The 23,594-nt window shown below is 49.3% G+C and overlaps 9 protein-coding genes across 9 annotated transcripts, besides 1 other annotated feature; 4 read left to right on the top strand and 5 right to left on the bottom strand.

Moving 5' to 3' along the window:
- Positions 1-229: 229 nt before the first annotated feature.
- Positions 230-6,683, bottom strand: NFIA_050620 (AP-1 complex accessory protein LAA1; the record flags this gene model as incomplete). Its single annotated transcript, XM_001257613.1, has 6 exons — positions 230-1,801; positions 1,856-2,157; positions 2,206-2,437; positions 2,494-3,771; positions 3,824-4,183; positions 4,236-6,683. 6 exons carry the CDS (start codon positions 6,681-6,683, stop codon positions 230-232), a joined length of 6,192 nt encoding a protein of 2,063 aa, XP_001257614.1.
- A 268-nt stretch (positions 6,684-6,951) lies between these two features.
- On the top strand, positions 6,952-7,847 carry NFIA_050630 (post-initiation translation factor DPC29; the record flags this gene model as incomplete). The annotated part of the gene is made up of 2 exons (XM_001257614.1): positions 6,952-7,165; positions 7,222-7,847. The coding sequence occupies 2 exons, from the start codon at positions 6,952-6,954 to the stop codon at positions 7,845-7,847; spliced, it is 840 nt and encodes a 279-aa protein (XP_001257615.1).
- Positions 7,848-8,103: 256 nt separating this feature from the next.
- NFIA_050640 (Mis6 domain protein) lies at positions 8,104-10,465 on the bottom strand (the record flags this gene model as incomplete). Its single annotated transcript, XM_001257615.1, has 3 exons — positions 8,104-9,198; positions 9,254-10,281; positions 10,351-10,465. 3 exons carry the CDS (start codon positions 10,463-10,465, stop codon positions 8,104-8,106), a joined length of 2,238 nt encoding a protein of 745 aa, XP_001257616.1.
- A 636-nt stretch (positions 10,466-11,101) lies between these two features.
- Positions 11,102-13,195, bottom strand: NFIA_050650 (CLPTM1 family protein; the record flags this gene model as incomplete). The annotated part of the gene is made up of 4 exons (XM_001257616.1): positions 11,102-11,422; positions 11,474-11,959; positions 12,015-13,079; positions 13,151-13,195. The coding sequence occupies 4 exons, from the start codon at positions 13,193-13,195 to the stop codon at positions 11,102-11,104; spliced, it is 1,917 nt and encodes a 638-aa protein (XP_001257617.1).
- A 371-nt stretch (positions 13,196-13,566) lies between these two features.
- On the top strand, positions 13,567-14,948 carry NFIA_050660 (short chain dehydrogenase/reductase family protein; the record flags this gene model as incomplete). The annotated part of the gene is made up of 5 exons (XM_001257617.1): positions 13,567-13,847; positions 13,903-13,988; positions 14,047-14,211; positions 14,264-14,334; positions 14,394-14,948. 5 exons carry the CDS (start codon positions 13,567-13,569, stop codon positions 14,946-14,948), a joined length of 1,158 nt encoding a protein of 385 aa, XP_001257618.1.
- A 207-nt stretch (positions 14,949-15,155) lies between these two features.
- Positions 15,156-16,863, bottom strand: NFIA_050670 (uncharacterized protein; the record flags this gene model as incomplete). Its single annotated transcript, XM_001257618.1, has 4 exons — positions 15,156-15,896; positions 15,962-16,444; positions 16,522-16,699; positions 16,808-16,863. 4 exons carry the CDS (start codon positions 16,861-16,863, stop codon positions 15,156-15,158), a joined length of 1,458 nt encoding a protein of 485 aa, XP_001257619.1.
- Positions 16,864-17,067: 204 nt separating this feature from the next.
- On the top strand, positions 17,068-17,858 carry NFIA_050680 (SNAP receptor SEC22; the record flags this gene model as incomplete). The annotated part of the gene is made up of 4 exons (XM_001257619.1): positions 17,068-17,097; positions 17,160-17,269; positions 17,325-17,730; positions 17,796-17,858. 4 exons carry the CDS (start codon positions 17,068-17,070, stop codon positions 17,856-17,858), a joined length of 609 nt encoding a protein of 202 aa, XP_001257620.1.
- A 276-nt stretch (positions 17,859-18,134) lies between these two features.
- On the bottom strand, positions 18,135-18,893 carry NFIA_050690 (Elongator subunit IKI1; the record flags this gene model as incomplete). The annotated part of the gene is made up of 1 exon (XM_001257620.1): positions 18,135-18,893. One exon carries the CDS (start codon positions 18,891-18,893, stop codon positions 18,135-18,137), a length of 759 nt encoding a protein of 252 aa, XP_001257621.1.
- A 1,808-nt stretch (positions 18,894-20,701) lies between these two features.
- Positions 20,702-21,496, top strand: NFIA_050700 (SNUT3/LISCH7 family protein; the record flags this gene model as incomplete). Its single annotated transcript, XM_001257621.1, has 1 exon — positions 20,702-21,496. The coding sequence occupies one exon, from the start codon at positions 20,702-20,704 to the stop codon at positions 21,494-21,496; it is 795 nt and encodes a 264-aa protein (XP_001257622.1).
- Positions 20,972-21,007: a microsatellite.
- Positions 21,497-23,594: the final 2,098 nt, after the last annotated feature.

Genomic DNA, 23,594 nt, shown 5'->3' on the forward strand with positions numbered 1-23,594 from the left:
ATTCGTTTCTTGTATTGATCATTGTAACTGTACTTATCTATCATTCTATATATAAACAAGACTCACGGTCAAGTGAGCCGAGCCTTCACCGTTATCTCCGAGTAATTGTCACATTTCAAGTCATCATGAAGTCATGTGCACCAGGGAAGACGTAAATCGGTGGACAGCAGAGATACAAGAGAGTGAAGGTTGGAATCAGGAGAAATCGACAAAGAGCCAGCCGGGTCGTTCAGAAATCCAATCTGAGCGCAATACTCGGCATACTTTGCGATGCCTCCGACTGCGCACCGCTTGTTTCAGCTCTCCCAGCGCCAGCACCCGTTCCAGGATCCGAACTTCGAAGAATTTCTTCAAGCAGGCTCTTCTGGTCTGGCTTCATCGAGGCTACGAGACCTCGGAACGTGGCCTGGTCCGCTCGAGCAAGCTCCAGTAGATGAGCGGCGGTTTCTCTGTATACCGGGTAACTCTCGCGTTTGGCGCGCGCGAGAAGTGCGGACATAACAAGGGAGAGTGCCGTGGGCAATTCACTTGCGGCAAAGGTAGCGCTGGTGGCGTAGGAGACTAGCGTACGTGCAATGACTGTCCTTGAGTTCTCGGGGTCGCTTGGAATCTCCCCTTTGTCAAGGGGACAACCGACCAAGAAGGCTATGAGACGGGGAAGGAGATACTTGGCAATGAGATCGTCGGTTGGTGATCTTGGTGTAGAGGTAAGTAGGATTGAGCGGATACAGCCTGCAGCAACATTGGCAAGACCGACGTCCTGAAGGCAATCTAGGAGCTCATTTAGGACACGAGGGATGGCAGGATCTTGAGGAGGCAGGATGTGGCCCCCGGCTGTTAACAGAATCGTAATAGCAAGGAGGGTGTTTTTGGCACATGGTAGGGATGACTCGGACTCCCGTCGCTGAGCGATCGTCAAAGTCGTAAGGAAGCGTGTGAGACAACCGCGCAACTGGTGAGAGACGATGGCAAGATCCTGGGCTTCATCTGGCGCGGAGGTCTTGGGATGGCTGATGCCATGGATAAAGTGTTTGAACGTCGGAAGAGCCTGAGGCACTACTTCCGCTTGACACAGCCCGGTCGCCAAAATGGTGGTGAAGATGTGCAAAATGCATGCATTGAGGTCATTGCGGATGATAGATGGAAAGATGGAGGCAACTTGAACCAGAGATGAAAGGGCTAACCGGATCAGCGACAGGGAGTCATCCGACGTCACGTTGAATCGGGCCACAGAAGTGTTCTCACGCAGATTCGGTAGCAGCCCAGCCAGAACAAGGATGATACTTCGCGTGAGCTCGAAAAGCTGCTCGATATCATCGGAAAGATGGTCGCTGCGCGCATCTCCAGCCTTGGCTGATGGGTGGTCCAGTGAGAGGTTTCGTGCTATTTCGACAATCACGGTCTGGATGGGGGTTCCCTCAGTAAGGGCGAGCCGGTCAAAAGTGTCCATCGTCTCGGAAAAGATGGCATCCTGATAGATAGCATTTCCAGATATGACTGGCCGCAGAATCCTCTTGAGGGCTTGCAGGATATCCAAGCGCTGAGATGGCGTTGTCGATTGGTCAACCAGAGCTTCGAATGCCAAGCCAAAAAGTACGAAGAAGAATGCGACTGGTTCGTCGCGGTAGTTAATATCATGTTTCTTGTCCGCCGCTTTCCCGTTAGGCATGTTTGCTTTTTCTTCCTCTCGGTCCTTGGGCTCCGTTGTCTTCCCGTCCAGGGCGTCGAAGACGAAGTCGATATCCTTCTCGACTAAGCCGGCGATCGCGTCGACTAGGCTCAACCAGGAATCTTGGTAGAACTACGGTTTTTAGGGTCAGATTTGTCATGAGCATGCCTGTTTGACTGGGCTCACCTTCAAGAGTGTTTCCCGGTTCAACGCCGCGTACACCTCGTCTAGGTTGGTACTTTGTGGGCCAGTACCCAAGCTACCTGAGATGTCCGGTTCAAATCTTAGCCGAGCATATTCTTGGAGAGAAGAGAGCCACAGCGGGGTGAGCGTCGCGAGATAAGGTTGAACGACCTCGTTCAGATAATCCTGGTCGATGCTTGCGATCTGTAGCCGTGCCCAAGCGGCGAACAGAGCCATCTTGACCATGACTTTAGCGTTGGAATTGAGACCTTTGAGATCTCCAAACTCCGTCGTGTCAGGATTTTCTGGAGAAGTTCAGCATATTTTCAGGAACTCTTCAACTGTGCACTTACTAGAGAAGTTTTCCAGCCCGAGAACCAGGACCTTCAAGATCCTGCCCATCCGTTCCACATTTGTCACGATACCAGTTGCGATAAAAGTCGCAGAAACGTTGATTGCCTCCGATGCCAATTCTGGAGATGAATCAGCAGCAAACGCCGGGGTGAGAGCCGATCCGATCTGGGCTTGGTATTGCTCGAGGAGAGACGCCTCTGCAAAGTCTGGATCAGGAGTTTTGCCGAACATCTGTTATGGGTCAGTCATATCATCACCCTGTTGAAAGAAGAACGAGAGCCACATACCTTGAGAACCTGATCGATAATCTTCAGCCCCCAGACTCTGAGCTCTATGACGTTTGCGGTGGACGCTGAGAATGCCATCCGGACAATATCTCCAACCTTGTGCTGGAGGGCAAGTTCAGCAGGAATTGTCTGATCAGGCAAAATAGCCTCCTGAACTGTCGCCAGCAGCTGACTCAGACAACTCATCACAAAATTGCGTGTTTGCCATTTCAGCAGCTCCTGGCCGGCAACAGTTTCGTTTACGGTCTCCGACTGTCCTGCCCCAGCAATTGCAGATGCGAAACCTGCAACCTCGTCGTCTGGCATGTCATTGACAGCCGTCTTAACAGCAGACGTTGGTGGGATGTCCTCCACTTTCAGTCGGGTCTTGGTCAACGTATTCTGGCAACGCTGAATCCATTGCTCGGTCTCTGTAAGGGCGGTGTGCTGCAGCCAGTTCAGAATCATATTTTTCAGGACCAGGTTATCAGGCGTATCATCATATGCAAGCCAGATCTGCTCTTCGAGACTTGGCGTAGCTGCTCGAAGGACAGAAGTAGCATCTCGCTTCATGAGATTACTCAGTGCACGAATGGCCACATCCCTCATCAGAGGGTTGCCTGCAGATAATTCATTTTGGAGACGTCTCACAAACCCTGAAAAGTCCACAAATCCCGGCGCGTACAGTGACATGTGATCTAAGCACTTGGAGCTCTCAGTGACCAGAGCCGGATTGTCCTCCAGTTGAAATTGCCGGAGGAGCGTCAGAATCAGGTTTCGTGTTTTTGTGATGTCTTGAAGATCAGGGCCGAGGACATTGATCAGTGAATCGACGCAACGACTTATTACGACCGGAGTGAGGAAGGTCATTTCGATGTTTGATGTTGCCAAGCTTGCGGCCTCTTCATTGTGAGTATCGGCGTTGTATAGCTGAGCAAGCATCCCGAGCGCGCTGGAAACAAACGGTGAAAAAGTTAAGCCTGCGGAATTGGCTACTCTTTCTAAACCCCCAAGTGCCCAGAAGTGAACGACAGGGTGGGGATCGTTGCAAAGTGACATTAGGACGCCAACAATCGTCTTGAGGTGCAGGCCAGCTGCCATACCACCTACTTGTGCGTGAATGCATCCCAAGGCTGCTGCACAGCCGGCGCGTGCATTAGGCTCCCGGTTATCAACAATAGTATCGACCAACCACTTGACCTGTGTAGTCATAAGTGTGTTTCCAGCACCGTCACAGAGTCGTCCAAGTGCTTCAGCACCTATTGTTCGGACAATTGGATCTGCGTCAACGACGAATTTCTACGGTTGTCAGCTAGAGAATAGGTGAAGGAAGGCCCTCAGCATGTCTCACCTGCAACAACTCCTGCAGTACTTTCTCAGTAACAGGATTGAGCCTGCCGGATGCTGAGCCACTGTCCTTGGCAGCGACTTTCAGCGCATGAAGTAATGCCACCGCAATGTTGACGATCATTGCAGCCTTGCGGCCGGGATTGCGCTGAAGGCTCTGGGATGATAGGAACGTTGCAATCTGTTCCATAGTACTTTCCTGTACCTTAGGGGCGTACAAGCGAATAGCAACAGCGAACAGTTCAATTGCAGCATTGACGACTCCCGTGGCATGCGGGTCAGCCAAAACACTGTCTCTTTCACTCCTCGAAGAGTATAAAAGAAGAGAATCATGTTCGCTAGCTTGACAGATAGGGAAAGTCAACTGCTATTGTTAGTGCCGAACGCGCGTGCCAACTGGTAGATGAAAGACTCACTGCGTCGTCAATATCTTGGTCTGATGAATTGACAGCTGACCAAGCAGGACCATTTTCGTTGTCCTGTTTGCCTGAGAGGGTTGCACGGATATATTGTCGGGCTAGGCCAGTGACACCAAATCCAAAACTATCGCAGAGATCCCAGAGAGTCTCAAACTGAGCGGTTGCAGCCGCTATCGAACTTTCCAGCGGAGCAGGTTGGGTGTATTCTGGGTCGGCAAAGGAAGAGATGGAAAGACTCAAGAGAGTAGTCTGGGAGATGACATCGGCGTGGCTGAGAGGATGGACATCAATCAGCTTAGAAAAGCACTGCAGAACCCGTCGCCGGACCATTGTGGCCAGATCATGCAATTGCAATGAAGGTTGAAGGCGTTGCGAAAGATCTGCAACAGACTTCTGCCGCGGAAGATCATCGAGAAATTCTACCGTGTTTTGTAGCATAGCAGCGATTCTTCTCGCACCATCCGCTGTGATCAGTTTGCTGTTGAACTCCATGAATACCAACAGGGACCCCAAAGCACATTCCCGTACATGTGCAAGGAAACTCATCTCTAGATACCCACGCTGAGCAATATTTTCCTTGCCAAGATGCTTGGGTAGCGCATTTTTCCAAAGTAACATCAGCTGGGACAGATGAATTTTAACGAAACTTGGTCCAAGGGGCATCAGACCTCCGATCAAAATCCATGCCACCTGCACCTGTGTACTCGCTGCCCGAAGCTCTGATTTGCCGCTGGTCTTCAGCAAATCAGTCGCCTGAGTGAAAACGCGGGAGAAGACATCAACAGAGCCATAGAGCGGTTGCAGTCGAGAAGTACTCAACATAGCCGACAGTCCGTTGGCGTACCCAACACAGCGCCGTGGCGCCTGCCGGGGTGTAGAAAGCTGCCCAATCTCTCTGCTCAAACTGTTCAAGCAGATGGTCACACAGGATATGAGCTGATGTGGGCAAGCGAGAACAAAGTTCCTCAAGCAGTGCGCAGCGTGGATTTGAACGGTGTAGCTGGGATGGGGGAGGACTTGGAGCAGTGCCTCGCGACAAGCTTCTGCCATAGAGCCGAATGCAGAACCTAGGGACGATATCAAAGAAGACAATGCACTCAGAGTGCTGGCAAGTGTGTATTTGCTGGGCTCGCGGCGTTCTTGAAGGACCTGAGGATAGTCCTTAAGAATTTCGTTGATTAACCACTTAGCAGCATTGAGCTGGCTATTCTCGCGCAGAGTTTCCCGTCCCACCGTCTCCTCCAGAATTCCTTTAACAAACCTCCGGGTCATTAGGAGTCGGAATCGGTTATATGTTACTGTTGGATGGTTCAGAAGTTCAAAGAGGAGATGATTCGCAATTTGCCCGTAGCGCTCTTCGACAAGCTTATCGCCTAGGCTGCGCAGAACATATTTGTAACATGCAGCAATACCGGCTCGTGCGCGATTGGACGTTGTGCTTTTCATATATTGAGTGGAAAGTTGGCGAAGAAGATCCGGCAGGAGGAAGTATAAACCGGGCTCTGCCTTTTTGGAAACCGAGGACTCGGAAACTTCAGCCTCGTCTTCGTCCTCTCCGGGTCTAGGCGCGGGCTTTTTAGACTGTCTCTTCATCTTCTTAGGCTTGGGAACGGCTGTGACTCGTGCATCTGAGGCGTGCAATTTCACCAAGGCTTGCGCCAGACAAGCCGCAGCAGCGTGTCTGACAGGCGCAACATTGCTGTCAATGACTTTCCAGATTAGAGTCTTCAAATGATCAAAGTCATTCGCATTATCGAAGAAAGGTGTTGTTTTCACCAACTGCTCGAGACAGCGGCATGCATGGACCTGGACAAAAGTGGACTTGTCACTGGTTACGGCATTGCGAGCCTGTTTCCAGATATCCCGCGCTGTCGCTTCGTCGACGGGAACTCCAGCACCAACGACAACCTTGCGCAAGATCGCAAAAGTCGATCCCCGAAGTCCGGTATGGTTGCTGGAAGACTTCAGCAGTCTAAGCAAGCCCGATGCCACAATTCCTGATTGCGCAAACACACTCTCTCCGGCGACCGCAAAGACCTCTCCCAAACAGTGAGCCGCGGCGAACTTCGTCTTGAGCTCCGCCTCATTTTTTCCTGCATTCAGTATAGCAAGAAGGTCTGTTACTGTTTCAAAGAGTATCCCCCGATCTCCTTTGCCAAGTATAGCGCCAAAAGAGCGGCCAAGGTTGTTGCGGATAACACGAGTGATCGTTGGCGACGAGAGGGTCAATATCTTGAATAGTTCCTTCTTCAAGAACTTCTGTTGCAATGATACACTCGCCGAATCTAGGTCCGAGATATATTGTACCAAGTCCGAAGTGAAGGTGAGAAGGTAGAGGTCCTGCTGTTCGGAGGGAAGCGCATGGAGCTTGGTGATGTCCAGCTCCGCACGAGGGGCCGCATTGTCGGAAGCAGCAGCTGTTGTTGCGTTTTCAGAAGAAGACATTGAATCCGACTGGCTCCGTCAGGCATTACCCATTAACCATATAACAATAACAACAAAGAGAGGCAAAATCTGAAAATTAGTATATGACTGAACCAGCCCCAACTATGTTCCAGCTGATTGCGTCGGTGTCCCCTTAATCGGGCAGTTGGCCCTCTCGCCGGCCGCCGGAAGAATGTCGGTCCGTGTACGTATCTATACTTGCACTGTTCCTGAATCGCGAGTTTTATATGATTCTGCAGCTGCAGAAAGTGACACAGTCTGTTTCTCAATGGCATCGATAGTGAGCCAAAGATTGTTATTACCGCAACGTCGCCGGACGGGGCAATCGGTATGCGAGATATGTCGGAGTTTCTCCAGCGGCGCCCCGTTGTTCGCTGGTCACAATCGATGGTCACAGATAAAGCATGACAAGGCGAAGAATGACAAGGCAAAAAGCAGAGAGCGTCAAACAATCGCGAAGGAAATTAGCAGTGCTACGCAGAGTGCGTGTTTGGACTCCGAGTTTGCCGAGGTCAGCGCATGCTTACTTTTTTTGCAGTGTGGGGAGCTGATCCCAAGTTCAACCCCCGACTAACTCTTGCACTCTCTAATGCGAAACGTGCCGGTATACCGAAGACTGTGATTGAAGCAGCTATTGCCAGAGGCCAGGGAATAAGTGTAACCGGCGAGGCCCTGGAGTCGGTAACGATTGAAGCCATCTTACCCCATTCCGTTGCGGCGGTTATCGAATGCCAGACCGATCAAAAAGCTCGCGTATTACAAGACCTCCGGTATGCTATCAAGGACGCCGGCGGTACTGTTACTCCAACAACATATCTTTTCGAAAAGAAGGGCAGGATCATATTTGAGAAGAAGGACGGCGTGAATACGGATGATTATCTAGACCAGGTCATTGAGGCGGGAGCCATTGATGTAGCGACGGATGATGAAGGCCGACTTGTGGTCTTTACGGAACCAACAGAAACCAAGAGCGTCGGCGAGACGCTCACAGAAGTGACGGGACTCGCTATAAAGGAACTTGACATTATCTGGGATCCGAACAAGGACACTATGGTGGAGTTGAACGAGGACGAGCAAGTCAGGGAAATTGAGGACATTCTGAGTACTCTTCGAGAGGATTCTAGTGTCCAAGATATTTATCTGAACACATCTACGCAATTCTGATGACCATCAACACGGGGACTTGTCATATATATACACCGAACGAGTCTCACGAACCCCCTGGCAGCTATAGACATAGAACTTACGCGATTAGCAGATTCTCCTAATAGAAAATTACTGTATCATACAAATATCAAACCCTGGATCGTCAATCTGCGCCCTCTACCGCTCTAGGGTATTACCAAAGCAAAATTCAATACAGAATATCTGACATCCAACCAAGACTTCCAAGTGTTCTCAACATCGGCCAATATCAACATCATTCCTTACGTAAAGCTTTCATCGTACTGCGCATCAAGTTCCCAATTCCACGGCTTCCTGTGGCGTCTAGCCAGTCAAGCATACGCACCCTGTACTCCTGCCAAGTCAACTTGACACCACCGTCTTTCTCAAGTGCACTCAGTGCCTTCTGAGTCACGGGTTTCCTCAATCTAGGCTTGCCCTCGGTGATGTTGTTCTCTTCCTCTATGTCAGCGAAGCAACCGGCTGACATGTTGCACAGGGCTACATGGTAACTGAGAGAGAAAATGGAAGATAGGTTGAAGAAAAACGAAGCCTCGCGCTTCCTGTCTCGGGATGCCTCGTTCAATTCCCGAGCGTATTGTGTGAGTGCACTCGTCGTAGCAGCTGGCAGGAGACAGCCAAGTGCGTTTGGATCGTCGCCATTGAGCCCTCGATTTCGCCAAACCAGATTGCAGACGTCCATGACGTAGCCGTTGAATTGGCCCACCAATTCAGTCGGATACAGCGAAGTTGTAGAGTTTGGTACTTGAAGAATTTCGGATGTCAGAGATGTTTCGAAGGACATTTTGTAGCTGGCAAGAACGGAGCTGATGATGGAGATGCTGGAGAGAATCGGTGTAAAAACGAGAGTGTAGACTGTCGGAGCTAGAGGAATAGTAAGACGGATCTGGCCATTCACGGACGCATAAGAGAATAGGTCGGCTATAACGCAGTAGAACTCGAGGACAGATAGAGCGGCCGGTTTGCGAGGTTCCTCATTGTCGGTATTGGACGGCACTGAAAGACTCTCTAGTATTGACAATGCCAGCAGTTCCGCATGCGTGATTAGGCGTCCCAATGGTTTTGATTCTGCAGAGACTGAAGGTGACGTCCTCAGCTTCACACCCCATTGCCGAATAAGTGAAGAGTAAAAGTCAAGAATGACTGTCATGGAGAATGGTCCGCTACCCAGTATGGCAGCCTCCAAAGGAGTCAGAAAGTTGGCTCGTAAAGTATCGAAGTCCTGGATGGGCAGGTACTCAAGAAGACTGAGAACCTCTGCTTTGTTGTCACGGCCGTTCCAAGACGAAAGATATTGTCTTAGAAAAGACTGGACTGACGCAGGAATATCCTGTAACAAACTGCCAGTCAAACAGGTGTACATCCATGGGGCCAAGATGACATACCTTTGTATAGCGCACATAATTCACGATGAGACTCAAGATGTAACCTAGAGATTCTGACGAGCCTAGTTCTTCGTCTTGAGCATGCTCCAACCGTTCGTCAAAAAAGCTGCTCAGCCAATCATCTAACCGGAGCCTTGCAGACTCCGGTTGAGCCAGATATAGATATTTCTGGGCTATGTTGTCTGCCATTGCGGATATAATCTGATTTGGAAGTTCAATGCGGTCGAGCTTTCCAATCAAGTGGTCGACGCTTCGCAGCTCTTCTAACGAGGTACGGTTGGATGACACCCTCGATGTCTGGAGAACAGGAACGATCACTTCCATTTTCCCCCTCTTCGCCGCTCCACGATGAACTACTTGAAAGCTTGATGTCTGCGCCGCTTGTACTTGCTCCATATTTCTGTCTTGAAGAAGCCTTGCGTGACTAGTCCACTCGGGGTCGGGATGCTTGAAGACCAAGCCTTTCCGTCTCAAAGCCCCCAGGTCACCCACGATGATGTCTGGATAATAATTCTTGAAGACGTTAAGCAAACCGATGAGCTCTTTTTCTTCCGCGCCTGCAGCATTGACCAGTTCCATAAGAGCTTGTATCCTATATGGCTTGACGTGCTTCCGCCTTGTGATCATTGAAAGCAAATGGCATAACGGCTTGCGGAGACTGATCATATCAAGGTGATTGAACAGCACCGCATAAAGTTTAGTGAGATGCGACCTGTCCTCGCAGAATTCGTAGATGAGGATGAGCCATCGCAGCAGGGAAGCCTGTGTAGCAGGACTCGGCTTGTTCTTGCTGGGACCGAGGCAACAGACGACCTGCGTGACAACCTTGGAAGAGATCCTGTCTATCGGATAGAGATTTTTTATCAAGGTAGTAATTGTTCCTTGATCAAGGTGATTATTTCGTGTCAAAATGTGGATCAATCGCTCAAGTGCAGATGGGCTGATGCCGCTTTCATAAGCGTGCGAAGCGATTGTTTTGGCCAGTTGACCGGCATCAGTGTATCGCTTCTTTGAGGGCACATAAGCAACTGCAATTAAACGTTAGCAAGAGAACCCGCGAAAATCGACTGAAGTACGATAAAAACAGGCAAACAGACCTGCTTCTAGATGCTCAAGCGCATCAGGCAGGCTACTCGGCCTGGGCTCTATGCCAGACGGGCCTGAAGAGTTGTTAGCGATGGTCATCAATTTGGGGGGACCTGGCTGTAACATACTACTTTGTGGATCGGACGACATCAATTGTAAAATTTCACATGAAGATTTGATTCAATTCAGATACTGCCGCGTTCCCTTTCTCTGGTTGGCATTGGCAGTATCGCGCTCATTCACGTTTTGTTGTGGTTCTTCGCGTTCCGTCGACGTCTCTTCGCGCCAATTCGATAATATGCGAATGTCTTTGTGCCGACACCAATCGTCTTCTTGCCAACAAATAAAAACAGTTGAATTTGGAAATCAGTCTGAACCACTTGTAGATCAATGCAACAGTTCGTGACTTTGTATCTTCAACCGTGCATTCCTATGGGTCGCGGGAATTGTGAGCTTAAACCGAATCTGGCGATCAACCATATATGGTAGTCTACTGCTCCCAATTCTAACTCGGTTGTCCTTGAAGTCGAGAAACGAGAACTATGTCTCATGTGTTTGGCCTCATAAGTGTTCTGCGCTTCAGTAACGCGGATTCTATGGTTATTGGGTCTGAGAAATTAAAAGATACCGTTGATGAAGGTTAAAACTCATGAAGAAAAATGTAGATTTTGCTGATGGCAAATTATATCTAAGCTTTCATTCAGGAGTTATGGTATATAGCTCCTCCCGCATCACACAGAAGAAAGACGTTTCGAGTCATTCTTACTTCCTCTTCCGTGTCGACTTCTCAGCATTGTCCCTTCCAGACGCTTCAGACACCGCTTCCAACTTCTTCTCGGATTCAGCTGCTGCCGGCTCCTCTGTCTCCTCATCGCTGTCGCCTCCCTGTCCAAATTCATTGACCCGCTTGTAATCAACCTTGTACTTATAGCTCTGGTAGAGCCAGATAAAGAAAATCACATCATCGCGGAGAGTGGCAAGCCGGTGGAGCCATGGCATCTTGACAGTAAATGCGAACAGATCATCGATGAAAGTGTTGAGGAATTTGTACGTCAAGGCCTTGCCAGGCATATGAGCAACAGACTGTTGACAATATTAGCTTCGCTACAGAGGTATGAATCGAGGGGCACCAACCTTCAGACGGTAGTTGATATAGAGACTGGGAACCATCATCAAAAAGCCATATGCGTAAACGCTGCCGACAAGCGTTTCAATAATGTAGGAATACCACGATTTGTGTGTGTTATAGATCAAGCTGTAGGCTGCATATGCACCGAGGAGAGGCACAGCAATGATGTAGAGCCAACGGAATGCAATTTCATCATACTCCTTGGTCTTCTTCTCAGTTTCCGAAAGCTTGTGCTTATCCTCGAATACCACAACGTAAGGAAGGAAAGAGTAGAAAGACCCGGCTGGCGGCGCACGCAGACGCACATTCACTGTCTTGGTGATCTTCCACGCCTCCAGTAAGATACCGAAACCTTGGCTGGCAAGGATCATCCAGGAAGTGTTTTCACTGTTATCCATCAAGTAGAGGAAGATGACCGTTTGCATGAACACGTTAGCCAAAATAGTGCGGACTGAGGTCCCAACAACGTCCTTCTTCTTGCGCCAGTGAGACTAGATAGCCATTAGATCGACTGCATACTGTGGTCAAGTGAAAGGAGCAACCTACAATGTCGTTCTTGAACGCCAAAGTTTCGAAGATCATGTGCAGAATCGTAACCACACCAGTTGTACCAAGCAACCAAATGTTCGTGTTAAGGAGGACTTCCTTGACCATCTCGAACTCAGAGCCATCGCCACCTCCAGGCACGGAGCCTCCAAATGCGGCTTGCCGGGCGTTAGCCTTTGCATTCTCGTCCACACTTGCCATCATGCTAAATTTCCAGTTGGACAGATTGTTCAGAGTGATCCGCAACGGCATCGTCTTCACGGTGGAGTTGAGCTCGGTCATATGGCTTCGGAGTTGCCAAAATGTATTCAAGAACACAATAGGGTAGTACCACCCATTCTGACCAGAGGCATCTCTTGCGCCCGTGGCCTCGAGTTGCATGTGATGCCGAATAGCAGGGTGTACTTGGCGGTATTTCTGAACTCCGGAATCAGGAATCAGCGATACCGTGAAGTTGGGGTGGTAGTATGAGGCAATAGAGACATCCGGGATGCTGTTGTCTTCTTCCTCCTCCTCGGTACCGTCCGAGCTGGCAAGCAAGTTCTTGAGCTTCTTGACCTTTTTCTTGGGAAGATAATGGTTCAGTGGGCGGAAGAAGTGCACAGCACTATCTGTGCTATAATCCTTAGCCGTTGGGTCGAGTTGGTATCCAGTGAGCGCAACATAGAAATGCGCCCAAAGCGTTCCATTTTGCTGGACTTCCTTGGGAATCTCGATGGTAGTCGCGATTTCCCTGGTGTCACTGTAATTCCCGATCGTGAAGTTCTTTTCACTCAATACAAGAGAATCCGGTGGCAGCGAGCTGAGAGAAGGAAGGACAATGGAAGGCGAGACATAGATGCTGATATCAACGGCGCTGTTCGGGGGCCAAATTGGAGCAACGGTGTCGGGGATAGGACTGTAGTCGGCGATTTCGCTGCGAGACGGACGAGCTTGGAAGGAGGTCAATTCGCCAGGCTTCGCTCCGGATCCAGCATTCTGTGACTTGTTTCCGAAAAATTGAGAGATCAGAAACTGCGTCAGCATGAAAATGGCGAGACCCTGAAGAGCACCCTTCAGGCCGGACTAGAAGGACACGAGTGCATGTTAGCTTATCAAGTCTTGCGGCGCGGGCACTGGTACAAATGAATACGTACGCCGCCAGACTCCTGCTCTTCCCTGCGCTGTCTCTGTTCTGGCATCGTGCTCTGCTGACTAGCGATGAACGATGACAAAAATGACAAAAAGAGTAATAGTCTCAAAAAGGAGGGAGGGGGAAAGGAAAGGTAGAGCCATAGCTGACGGTCGAGAACCAATCGAGCTCGGTCCACCTTGGCGGGCCTTAGGCCGTACGGAGTATTAGCAGCGTTCTCGCTTGGCGGAGTCGATGATCAATGATGTCGTCTCCGAACTCCATTCTATGCAATCAGTATTGTGATTAACCTCCTCTTGCTTGTACTGTGGTAAAATTTCACGCCAATCTATACTGGCAGCATTCTTATCCAATCGCGGCTTCTAGGACCGTCCGTCCGCGATGGGCTTGTCTGGCGCGTGAACTATCGGCTGCGACCTAATGACTGACAATCAACCCCCTCCCGATTATTCCCGCCCACAGTTTCCTGCCCATAGCGAACCGCGAGTATGGATTGTCACTGCAGGAGACTCGCCCATTGGGATATCGGTTACCCGCCAGATTCTTAAGCACGGAGACTATGCGTTAGTGGGACTGGCGCATACATACTTGGACCGGGACGAATGCCGTCGCGAGGAGTTCGGGGAGTTCCTGGCTGAAGTTGAGGGTAACCGCGACGAAGGATGGGTGGAACGCTTCAAGACAGTCCCTTTGGATATCAGGTGCGGACGCTTTTGACCCTGAATTTACTGATCAGAGCTCACGTTCGACATGTAGAATGATAGGGCAATGTCAAGCCTTGGTCGCCGAGGCAGTCGCAGCATTCGGCAAGGTAGACATCCTACTCTGCTGTACTAGCCAGAGTAAGGAATCTATTCTACGGTCTTCTGAGTTCTATTTTGGGTGCTGACACGCCAGAAGCCCTTGTCGGCGCGGTAGAGGAGCTTGCAGCTTCTCAGCAGACCTTGAACTTGGTCAAGGATCAGTTTGAAACCAATTACTTCGGTCCTCTGAACATCATCAAAGCAACGCTCCCTCACATGAGGAAGCAGAAATCCGGTCATATCATGATTCTTTCTAGCATTAGTATGATATCCCTTGGCCCCTATTGCTCCGATGCGACTCTAATCTGGAGTAGCTGCCCACATTGGTACACCGGGCCTTGGGATGTACTCCGCCGCTGGCTGGGCCCTGGAGGGATTTTGCGATGTAAGTTTTTGGCAGAATGCACATTTCTTATATTTTAGCTAAGAAGTCGCATTATTTAGAGCCTTGCATACGAAATCGCTCCATTCAACGTGAAGCTCACAATCTTCCAATGCAGCATCGAAATCGGTATCCTGACAAACTTGATCACCAGTGTGCCTCCCATAGTTCCAGCGTACTCTCCTGCTGTCAACCATGCCCCTTTGTTCCGTGGTATATTGAACAGACTGGTTCCTCGTCTGCCCCACCAGCACACTCAGGGCACGGAGAACGGTCCCCAAAACTCAAATCAAGTCAGCTCTGCTGAAGAAGGGCCCTTTTCCGCCCCCAGAGTCTTCTCCATGTATCCACCACTAAGTTCCGCGCATATGGAAGTCCTGGTTGAAGAGACTGTGTACGCTATCACAGCCATCGGTGGTCATGAAAACCCACCTTCACGTCACATAGTGGGGCAAGAAGGTGTTGCAAGCGTCAAAGAAAAGCTCAAAACCGTCAGCGAAGAAATGGAGGATTTCATCCAAGCAAGCTTCGCCGTCGATTATGCTGCCGACGGTGGCCCCGGTCCGTCCAAGGAAGATAATATGGCCCTGGGGGCAAACCACAATGAAAAAGTTTGACGCCAAATCGCGGGCTCTCTCAAATCTTGCTAAAGCGCTTTCTCCGAGACTTCAACTGCTATTCCGTTCGGTAAAAGTAGCTCTTAAGGGCTCCACGTAAGATTGAAGAGAACCCCTGGCCGAAAACGATTTGAGGAAATGACCGTCAATGCTTGTTTCAACTCGTAGCCAGCACACAGATCTACCAGTCACATTTAAGAGAAGATTTTACTTCCCTCTAAGGTACCAAGCCTGTCTGACTTCCCATAAACTTCCCATGTCCTGGTTGTTTCGGTAAGATCGAAATTCCTTCCAAGCATTCCCGTTGGGAACGTCCTTGATACGCCCATCCACTTCCAAGATTTTCAAAGCGAGGGCGTTTGGACCCCCGATATTCTCTAAAATGATTTCCGAGGTCTGATTCGAATCACCGGCCAAATTGGTTAAGGATGACTCCTCGTCCTTCGCTACACCAGAAGTGACGTTATCTTGAAGGACTTCAGTTGCTGCTGCGGCAACGCTTTCTCCTTCTGTGGTGTTAGTTGTTGAGACATCGTCGAGTGTCCCTGTAGGTAAGAATGAATCTGCCTCTGCTCGAGGACTGGTGACCTCCACCGCCAAGCTTCTGGGATTGGCTACAAGGACAACATCGTCATCTGGCTCACAATTCTGCGAGTCATCCTCAAAAGATACAGGTTCCTGTTGACGCTTTTTGCGACTACCGTGCTCGACTTCAGATTTCCGCTTTCTGGAAGATCTGGACATTTTTGTGTTATCGGTGTCGCCCTGTGCTTCTTCGTTCTCCTCTGCAGCTCCGTTCGTGGGGATCTCAGTTTTGGAAATCCCGTCGTCCTTGTCCTGAGAATTTGCCGTAGAATGCTGCCGGATTGGAGCTTGAACGGCAGGCAGAAAGACGCGTTGGCCTGAAGGGATCGCAAAAGTCAATCGCTTTCCGTTAATCTTCAGAATCTAGCCACGAGTATTGGTTAGCTCAAAGGGTATTTGGCGACCGAGAGATGAGGGCCTGCACTTACCTTTGCCTCCTTTTCAACTAAGATCTTATTTCGCCCTTTGCCAGCAAAGGTTCGCGAATACTTCCAGACATCGCCTTCGCGCACGACTCCATGCTCAATGAGCGTAGTCAACTTAACTTGGGAACTCTGTCCAGCGGCAAGAGTTTTGTCCATTCTCTGCTTTTGGCCCCAAAACTCTTCAAATTCCTCCTCTTTGAATCGGTCAAATTTCCCCTTTTCCCTCTCGCGCACAGCCTCATGAGCTTGGCGTTGCCATTCAGGGTCATAACGGCCATTTTGGAGGTCTAGCTGAAACAGTCGAATACTATCTCGCCAGAAGTTTGAATAGCGTAGGAAAGATTCGGGTAAAGGGGGTATCTTCGCTTCCGGATCATCGGACGTGGACTCGCGGTTCGGGTGTAAACTCTCAGGAAGAAGACTCAGTATCTCCTCTTTCTCGCTTTCTTCCAGGCAGTCCCATGCCTCCGGCCGCGCGAGCAGTTTCTAGATCAGAACAACATCAATCAGCTTTCCGGTCACGCTCTCTGACAGCGCACTTAATAATCTCGAGCGCGACGTACCACAAGGTCTATATCAATCAGTTGCGAAGTGGTACTGGTCATCAACTTTTCCTCCTCCCACCGATCCTTTGCCGTTCGTCGGGGATTCCGCTTCGGTTTGGTGTTTGTAGACATTGCGGAGCCGGACGCGCCAGCGTCTTCGAAGTCTGCTACATCAGCAGAGCGCGCCGAGCGGGTTCTGAATCATTATTGTTAGAGACATGCACTTAGGAGACAGGCAACAGACATGGGCCGCGGAGGGAAGCATATATCACAGCTTTGGCATAGATGGCATGGCATCACTTACGTCTTTGGTTGTTTCCGCGTACTGCCGGTCTCGACCGCCTTGCGCTTGCGGGCCATTGTTGAGGACAACACCAAGGGATCACGGAGTTAATGTGTTCTGACAGCTGTCTTCTGGAGGTCTGCGCACACTTTAGACGGTAGATAAGGTTGCAGTTGCTCTCATAATGGTCAAATCAACTCAGATTGCCAGGCTGGATGGTAAGATACAGCACACTGTAGTGTTGAAACGGGAGCAGTCACTGACGTTAAGAGTAAGGCCTGATGCTAGCAGCGTCGGTGGATGATGAACAAGTGAGTTTGACGACTATTCACTGAATTTTCCCAAGAGAAAAGCTAACTGAGTCTTTATCCAGGCAGAAGCGGAGCTTTCCGAGATTAAGTCTCAGGCCAAAATGATATTTCGCCGGTTGAGCCGCAATTCTGCACCACAAGCCAGTATTGAATCCGGCCAATATAATTTACAGTACGCACGGTCTTCATATGCAGAACCCATAGAAACCTACTTATTCCGAATTTAGCTACCTCATCAAAGACGACATCTGTTTTTTGTGTATTTGCGATCGCTCGTACCCCCGGAAGCTCGCCTTCACCTATCTCGAGGACCTAGCAACGGAATTCACCACCACATACTCCCCGTCACAGTATCATTCTCCGACTCTCCGACCATATGCTTTTGTGGAGTTCGACACTTTCATTCAACGCACCAAGAAGATTTACCAGGATAGCCGTGCATCGCAGAACCTCGACCGGTTAAATGACGAGCTTCGTGATGTGACCAAGGTAATGACCAAGAATATCGAGGACCTTTTGTATAGAGGTGATAGTTTGGAACGCATGGGCGAGCTATCGGGGCGTCTGCGGGAGGACAGTAGGAGGTATAAGAAAGCCGCAGTTCGCATCAATTGGGAGCTGTTGATCAAGCAGGTAAGTTGTCTCGACACACCCCTCCCCCAGGAAGATCCGAGAGATACCCTTCTAACTTATCATAGTATGGGCCATTTGCGGGTGTTGGCTTCCTCCTGCTCTTCCTAATCTGGCTTCGATTCTTCTGATCCCTTTCCTCTTCCGAGCGCTTAGGGTGTTTAACGCCCCTTCTTCAATGTATCTTAATGTTTCCTCATGGATGCAGGACATCCTGCCACTCGTACTTGGCCTCCTCAGTTTGGTAAACTCATAATCTCAAGCCACAGCCTCCCACTTGCTATTGCAAGACGCAGAGAAGCAAGTAACTCGCTGCTGACGGCAACCAGAAGAGAGTCTGCATATGAAGTATGAGACGAAGTCATGTAGACGGTTTGCGAAGGCGCTGTGACCAGCTGGATCAAAGGTTATAATTCGTCCTCTTCTTCGTCAAAATCATCCTCTTCACCCATATCATAGAGAATGCGTCCGCCCTCTCCAGGGCCGTCGCCTTGCTGCGCATCAAAGTAAGGCAACACGACTCCTTCTCTCTCCCTTCTTTGCCGTTCGGTGAGACGTAACTCAAAAGTCGACTCTGGTTCGCTGCTCCCCATTCCAACGTCTGGCTCCACCGGTGGACGATACAGCGGGTGATCGTCAAGTAGAATCACGATTTCCTTTGCGTAATTGGACGGATAGCGCGCTGCTGGTGGTAGTACATACCACTCCAAAACGCCGCGTCCACTTTTACGCCGATGCTCCATTTCTAACACGACCCCTTCTACAGAATCTTTTCCTGTTGGTTTGTCCAATCGGCCGAGCAGGACTCCATCCAGCTCTTCTTCGAGTCCAAAGACAGGCGCTGCCAGACTGCGATCACGGGCAGCTTTCTGGGCAAGTATGTGTGAGAAAGAGTGCAGCTTGATGACGGTCGTTGCGAGATAGCTAAGCGCAGAAAACGAAGATGGAGAGTAGGGTGTTGCACATAATTGGTTCGGAACGTCCTGGTGGAAGGTCACGATAAGTGAGGTCTCAACTTTGGTAGGAGACGACCCGGGAGGTGCAATGAACGAGCCCAGAAAAGTTGGCAAATGGAATTGCGAATCGGTCTTTTTAGAGCGCAAGAGTGGATTGATAGAATCAATGAGAATTAATCGACCTATAACCAGGGGCAAAGACGTAAGCATAATTGGGAAGAAATCGGTCCAAATATTTCACTCACGGCGCGCGGGAAGGTTAGAAGCAGGCTGGTAAGCAGCGCCTACTTCCTTGACAATTTCCGAAGGATGCTTCTTCCGAGCTGAAATGAATGCATCAACACCTTCGAAAGACCTCAATGTCTCGAAAGCTACGAGCGTTACATGAACTTTTGAAAGCTTCCCAGGGGCCGTTAGCACAATGAATTAGCTGAAAAATAGACGATGCTATTAATAGCAATAATCATAGCCGGCATGCATGATCAAAATGTAGCTTCTTGCTCATGGGTTGAACTACTCACCCTTGCACGTCGAATATACTCGTGAATCAACGGCGTGGCTGGTTGTTCTAGAGAGTCCAACAACAATGTGAGAGGGGAAGCTGTGTCTCTGAGGCTCAGAAGTTTCGAGATTAGAAGTAGATTATGTGTCTGCCGATGAGATAAATTTGATGAAGCCATTTTGTAGGCTACAAACGTCGGGCGTGCGCCTGTCGACGATGAAAAGTTTCGCGGTGCGGGGTTTGTTTCGAGGAATCGGATAAATTATTGAATCATCGACGCAGAATATTCTTGGGCAGTTCTTTGCGACTACTACTTTTCACAGTTAGACTGAGGCTCAGCGGGACGGGCCGTTAGGCTGCATCAAATTTGCAGTTATCTGGACACCTGACTGCCTGAGGCACTGAAAGCGAGTCAGCCCTTCATCTCTCGCTAGAGTCAAAGGCGCAAGGTATCCTTGTGGTTAGATAAGGTGTAGGGGAATGACGATTTTCTAGTATTTAACCTCGGGGTTGCCGATTAAGAACTAAGAAATCCTGAAAGCTACTTTTTGAATACTTCGTTGAGATTCGCGGGAGGCTACCTCACTACAGGTTGGCATTCTCAGACATCAGTCTCTCTATTCAGTCTGATGTGCTCCTAGACTTTCGTCCTCATCAGTCAAGCGGTACTTGGTATATTGCACGGATATGTGAGACCTTAAGTATTAGAAGATGTACGTGGGCCATCGAGGGCCATCGATGTCTCTCTGAGCTTCCGCCGAGTATTATCGAACCTATGGAGGACATAGTTTCGCTTCTAAACGAACCAGGCTGGGCTATTCTTGTCCGATGAAAGTGTGTCTTAGCGTTGGAGTTTCGAATTCAGCTCTGGTTTGAGATATCCACCAAACGATTGAAGCCCACCGTATCCAGTTATGTCGTTGTTTTTCTGCTGTGTCTGGTTTGTAAGAGATGACATATAGAATGATTAAGGTAACCAGTTTGACGATCCCATGAATATGCTATTTTTGGGAAAGGAGTCAATATATCGAAAATAGAACTGCAAAAAGGAGCTATTGCTCGTAAAACCGGACGAAATCAGCAGCGTAGACGAAAGCTGGCTAATCCAGTGCTGGAAGACAGTGACCCCTTCAGTACCCCTGTCCTCATCTTCTTTACTGTAGGGTTGGTATTGAAAGATGACGAGAAAATGGATGTGACTGAAGGTTGTAAAAGGTTGTTGAAAGTCGACGGCTTGAATTGGCTTAGTGGCGCATCGGGTAGAAATCGGCAACCGTATTAACTTCACGTTCTCCGTTTCAACTGCACCAAAGGTTGTTTCAGCAAAGGAACACGGCAAAACCCATTTTTCGATGATTTGATACCCCTTTTTTAGACAAGCCATGAGTCTCCCGTTGTTCCTATAATAATACCCTCAGCAGTCGCCTAATATCGCCTTACCTCGAGCGTCGAAAGAATCACGCCTCCCTTATCGACCATTACGATCACGATCTCCGCATCAGCGCAGAATCGAAAAATGGCAGAGCCCCCCGCGAAAAGAGCAAGACGGGTCGATAGCTCGACAATGTGGGACTTAGACGAACGAAAAACACGTTCTCCTGAGCCGGACTCAGATATTGGCAGAAGCCCTCGGCGTGACGCACATCAGAAGGACGATCGGCGGCGTGAGGGGCCCCGTGATGACAGAAGATATCGTTCCCGCTCAAGAGATCGGGTTGAAAGGCGCAGAGAAAGGAGCAGGTCTCGAGATCGGCGTGACCGGGACCGGGACCGTGACCGTGACCGCGATCGCGATAGGACGGATCGGGATAGAGACGGTCGGGGAGCAAAAGACAGAGATACAAGCGCGACCAGAGAAAGACATTATGACAGACGAGGTATGCTGTATCCTACTGGTGAATTCGAGTTACTCATACCTAATGCTCTCCAAGGATATCGAGACAGATACCGCGACCGCTCCCGCTCACCTACTCGGAATGGGAATAGGAACAGGACCAGAACTCCACCACCTCGAGGGCCGAAGGGAGATCGCAGAGACGATCGCAAAGAAAACCGTCCGTATGTCAATGGCGTTCCACATTCACCGTCACGACGAGACAAGGACGAGATGGAGTTGGACCCCGCAGTACCGATTGAAGAAGATGAAATGGAGGCGCTGATGCGCAAGACCGTGGGCTTTACAAGGTTCAGGAGCACGAAGAATACCAAAGTGCCTGGAAACAACATCTACGGTGTGCGGAAAGAGAAGAAGACTGTGTACAGACAGTACATGAACCGTGTAGGCGGATTCAACAGGCCCCTCAGTCCTTAATGCAAAGCGACACTGCAACTCTCTGATGCAACAATCACTAAGAACTTTTTATTTCCGCGACCTCTTCTCCCCATCTTCTTCATCTGGGCAGTTTCTTCAGTTCTCTTTGTCATCCATTGTGCGCATTTACCGGAGTAGGTTCTGTTATGGCATGCTCTTTTGTGTGTCTTAAATCTGGGCGGGATATTTGGAGTGTTCATATTCATTCAAACCAGATAAGAGCTAGCAGCTAGGTCATGCTTACCAAACCCTCAGTACAATACCAATAGCTTTCTGGCGATGAGAGCAAATAATTATTATTCTTCCTATCAGCTTTCAAGTCAAGGTTCTTTTCAAGTTGACCAACCCATATATACTGCGCTAATGCATAGGCAAACACCCTCTCTGAGACTCTCGTCAAAAGGCAGAGCATTGGTGGGCGGGAGACAAAGAGCTGCAATAATACAAGAACAAGCAATGATCCTCTGCGACAGCCTGTCAGCACTACAGGTGATCAGGAACTCACGCAACAAGTCAGAACAAGGCAGCGTCAGCATTGGAGGCGCGATGTTGCCAGCCATCCATACCCGACGATTATACGACCGGTTGCCAGGAAACTGTGCCTACCTATGTACTTACCCAACCGTGGGCTGGCCACTGCTGGCTGGTACCTTACGGTAAGATTTATTGGTTGCAAGAGAATGAACAATGTGAAGTCCTCTATTCGTCGATCCAGCTGACAGGTGCCCAACGCTCCCTACTCGCTCTGGACTTCATCGCTCTACTTAATCTCGTGCTCGCTGAGTCCTTGCAGACTATACAAATTAGACAACTTGACATAGAGTCTGATATACGCAGAACCATTATTCAGGAGTAATCCGTTTTCAATGTTGCCTTAACCTGACGCTACTCAACAGGGTACAGGTGCGATTTCCTTGATGACAATCCCAAGATCTTCGATGCCTCCAGCACTCAAGCAAAGAAAAACTTCCACGCATGACATAACCACTATCCCTTAGCTTCATACCCCCTTGGCTCCAATATGCTGGCGCTGTATTATATTGATTCTGCTTCTGCTGGCTTTGCTGCTGTGTTGCAGCCAACAGTAAGCTTATGTCTTGTATTCGCACTGTTGCGGGTTAGCTGTGCCAACTTATCATCCTCCTTTAGAGTATTTTACACAAGCAACTCGCTAGAGTCATTCCACTAGTTAGTTAACATAGAATTAAATTTGACCATGAATATAAGTACTATCTCACTAATGTCGAGCATTTGGTTCCGTCTATGTCGGCCCAAACACACTTCCCTCTATAAGTAGGAAAGAGGTTTGTATCAGGATCCTTGTCCTGAGTGCACTGGTCAAACAGACACTATGTAATCTAATCTGTAACATAGAAACGGGTAGTTCAAGCCAAGACATACGCAAAAGTAATACCAGTCTGGTTGACTGCAAAGTCGGTTTAATCCGTCAGGTACAAAGCTGTGGCCTGGTGGTGGTGCTAATGCTGGTGGTTCGCCCCAGCCACTATTGCACATCATTGCTCTTGGCTTATATGGGGGTAATTGGGCAAGTGTTATAGGAAATAGTCATCAAAGTATGAACTCATACTTCATGATGACAACGTCTGATAGTATAGATGAATATTTTATCCTTAGAGAAGTTGGGGACCTTAGGGTTGAAGTAATTGCAATGGCTACTCAGTCTACAATGTCTACCATAGTAGTTTATATTTGCTACAAGCTGAGCCCATGACAGGCCATAGACATCTAATATTAGGGTCCCTTGGTATCAGAGAAGTCAAGGAACCCCAATTCTGGGGGATTTGAGATTGAGACGATGATCAGATCCAGCCCCAGCCCCTCTGTGGCTATTCATATGTATTCGGAGTACTATATATGTTCACCCTGGGTTTCCAATCATCCTATCGGATGGGATACCAAGAGTCAAAAACAACGTCCTGAACTACGTCGATCCCGCGGGATGGTAATCTGCCGCAGACTTATATCAGCCGGGTGCTAGATTACCTTTCCAGGACTAACCTAAGAAGGCATTATTTTTGTGATCAGTTACTCCGTAGAAGGAGGAACAATTGGATTCCTTCTGGATGAGACATACAGT

The sequence above is a fragment of the Aspergillus fischeri genome, genomic scaffold, assembly GCF_000149645.3.
Source record: "Aspergillus fischeri NRRL 181 1099437636266 genomic scaffold, whole genome shotgun sequence".
Lineage (NCBI taxonomy): Eukaryota > Fungi > Ascomycota > Eurotiomycetes > Eurotiales > Aspergillaceae > Aspergillus > Aspergillus fischeri.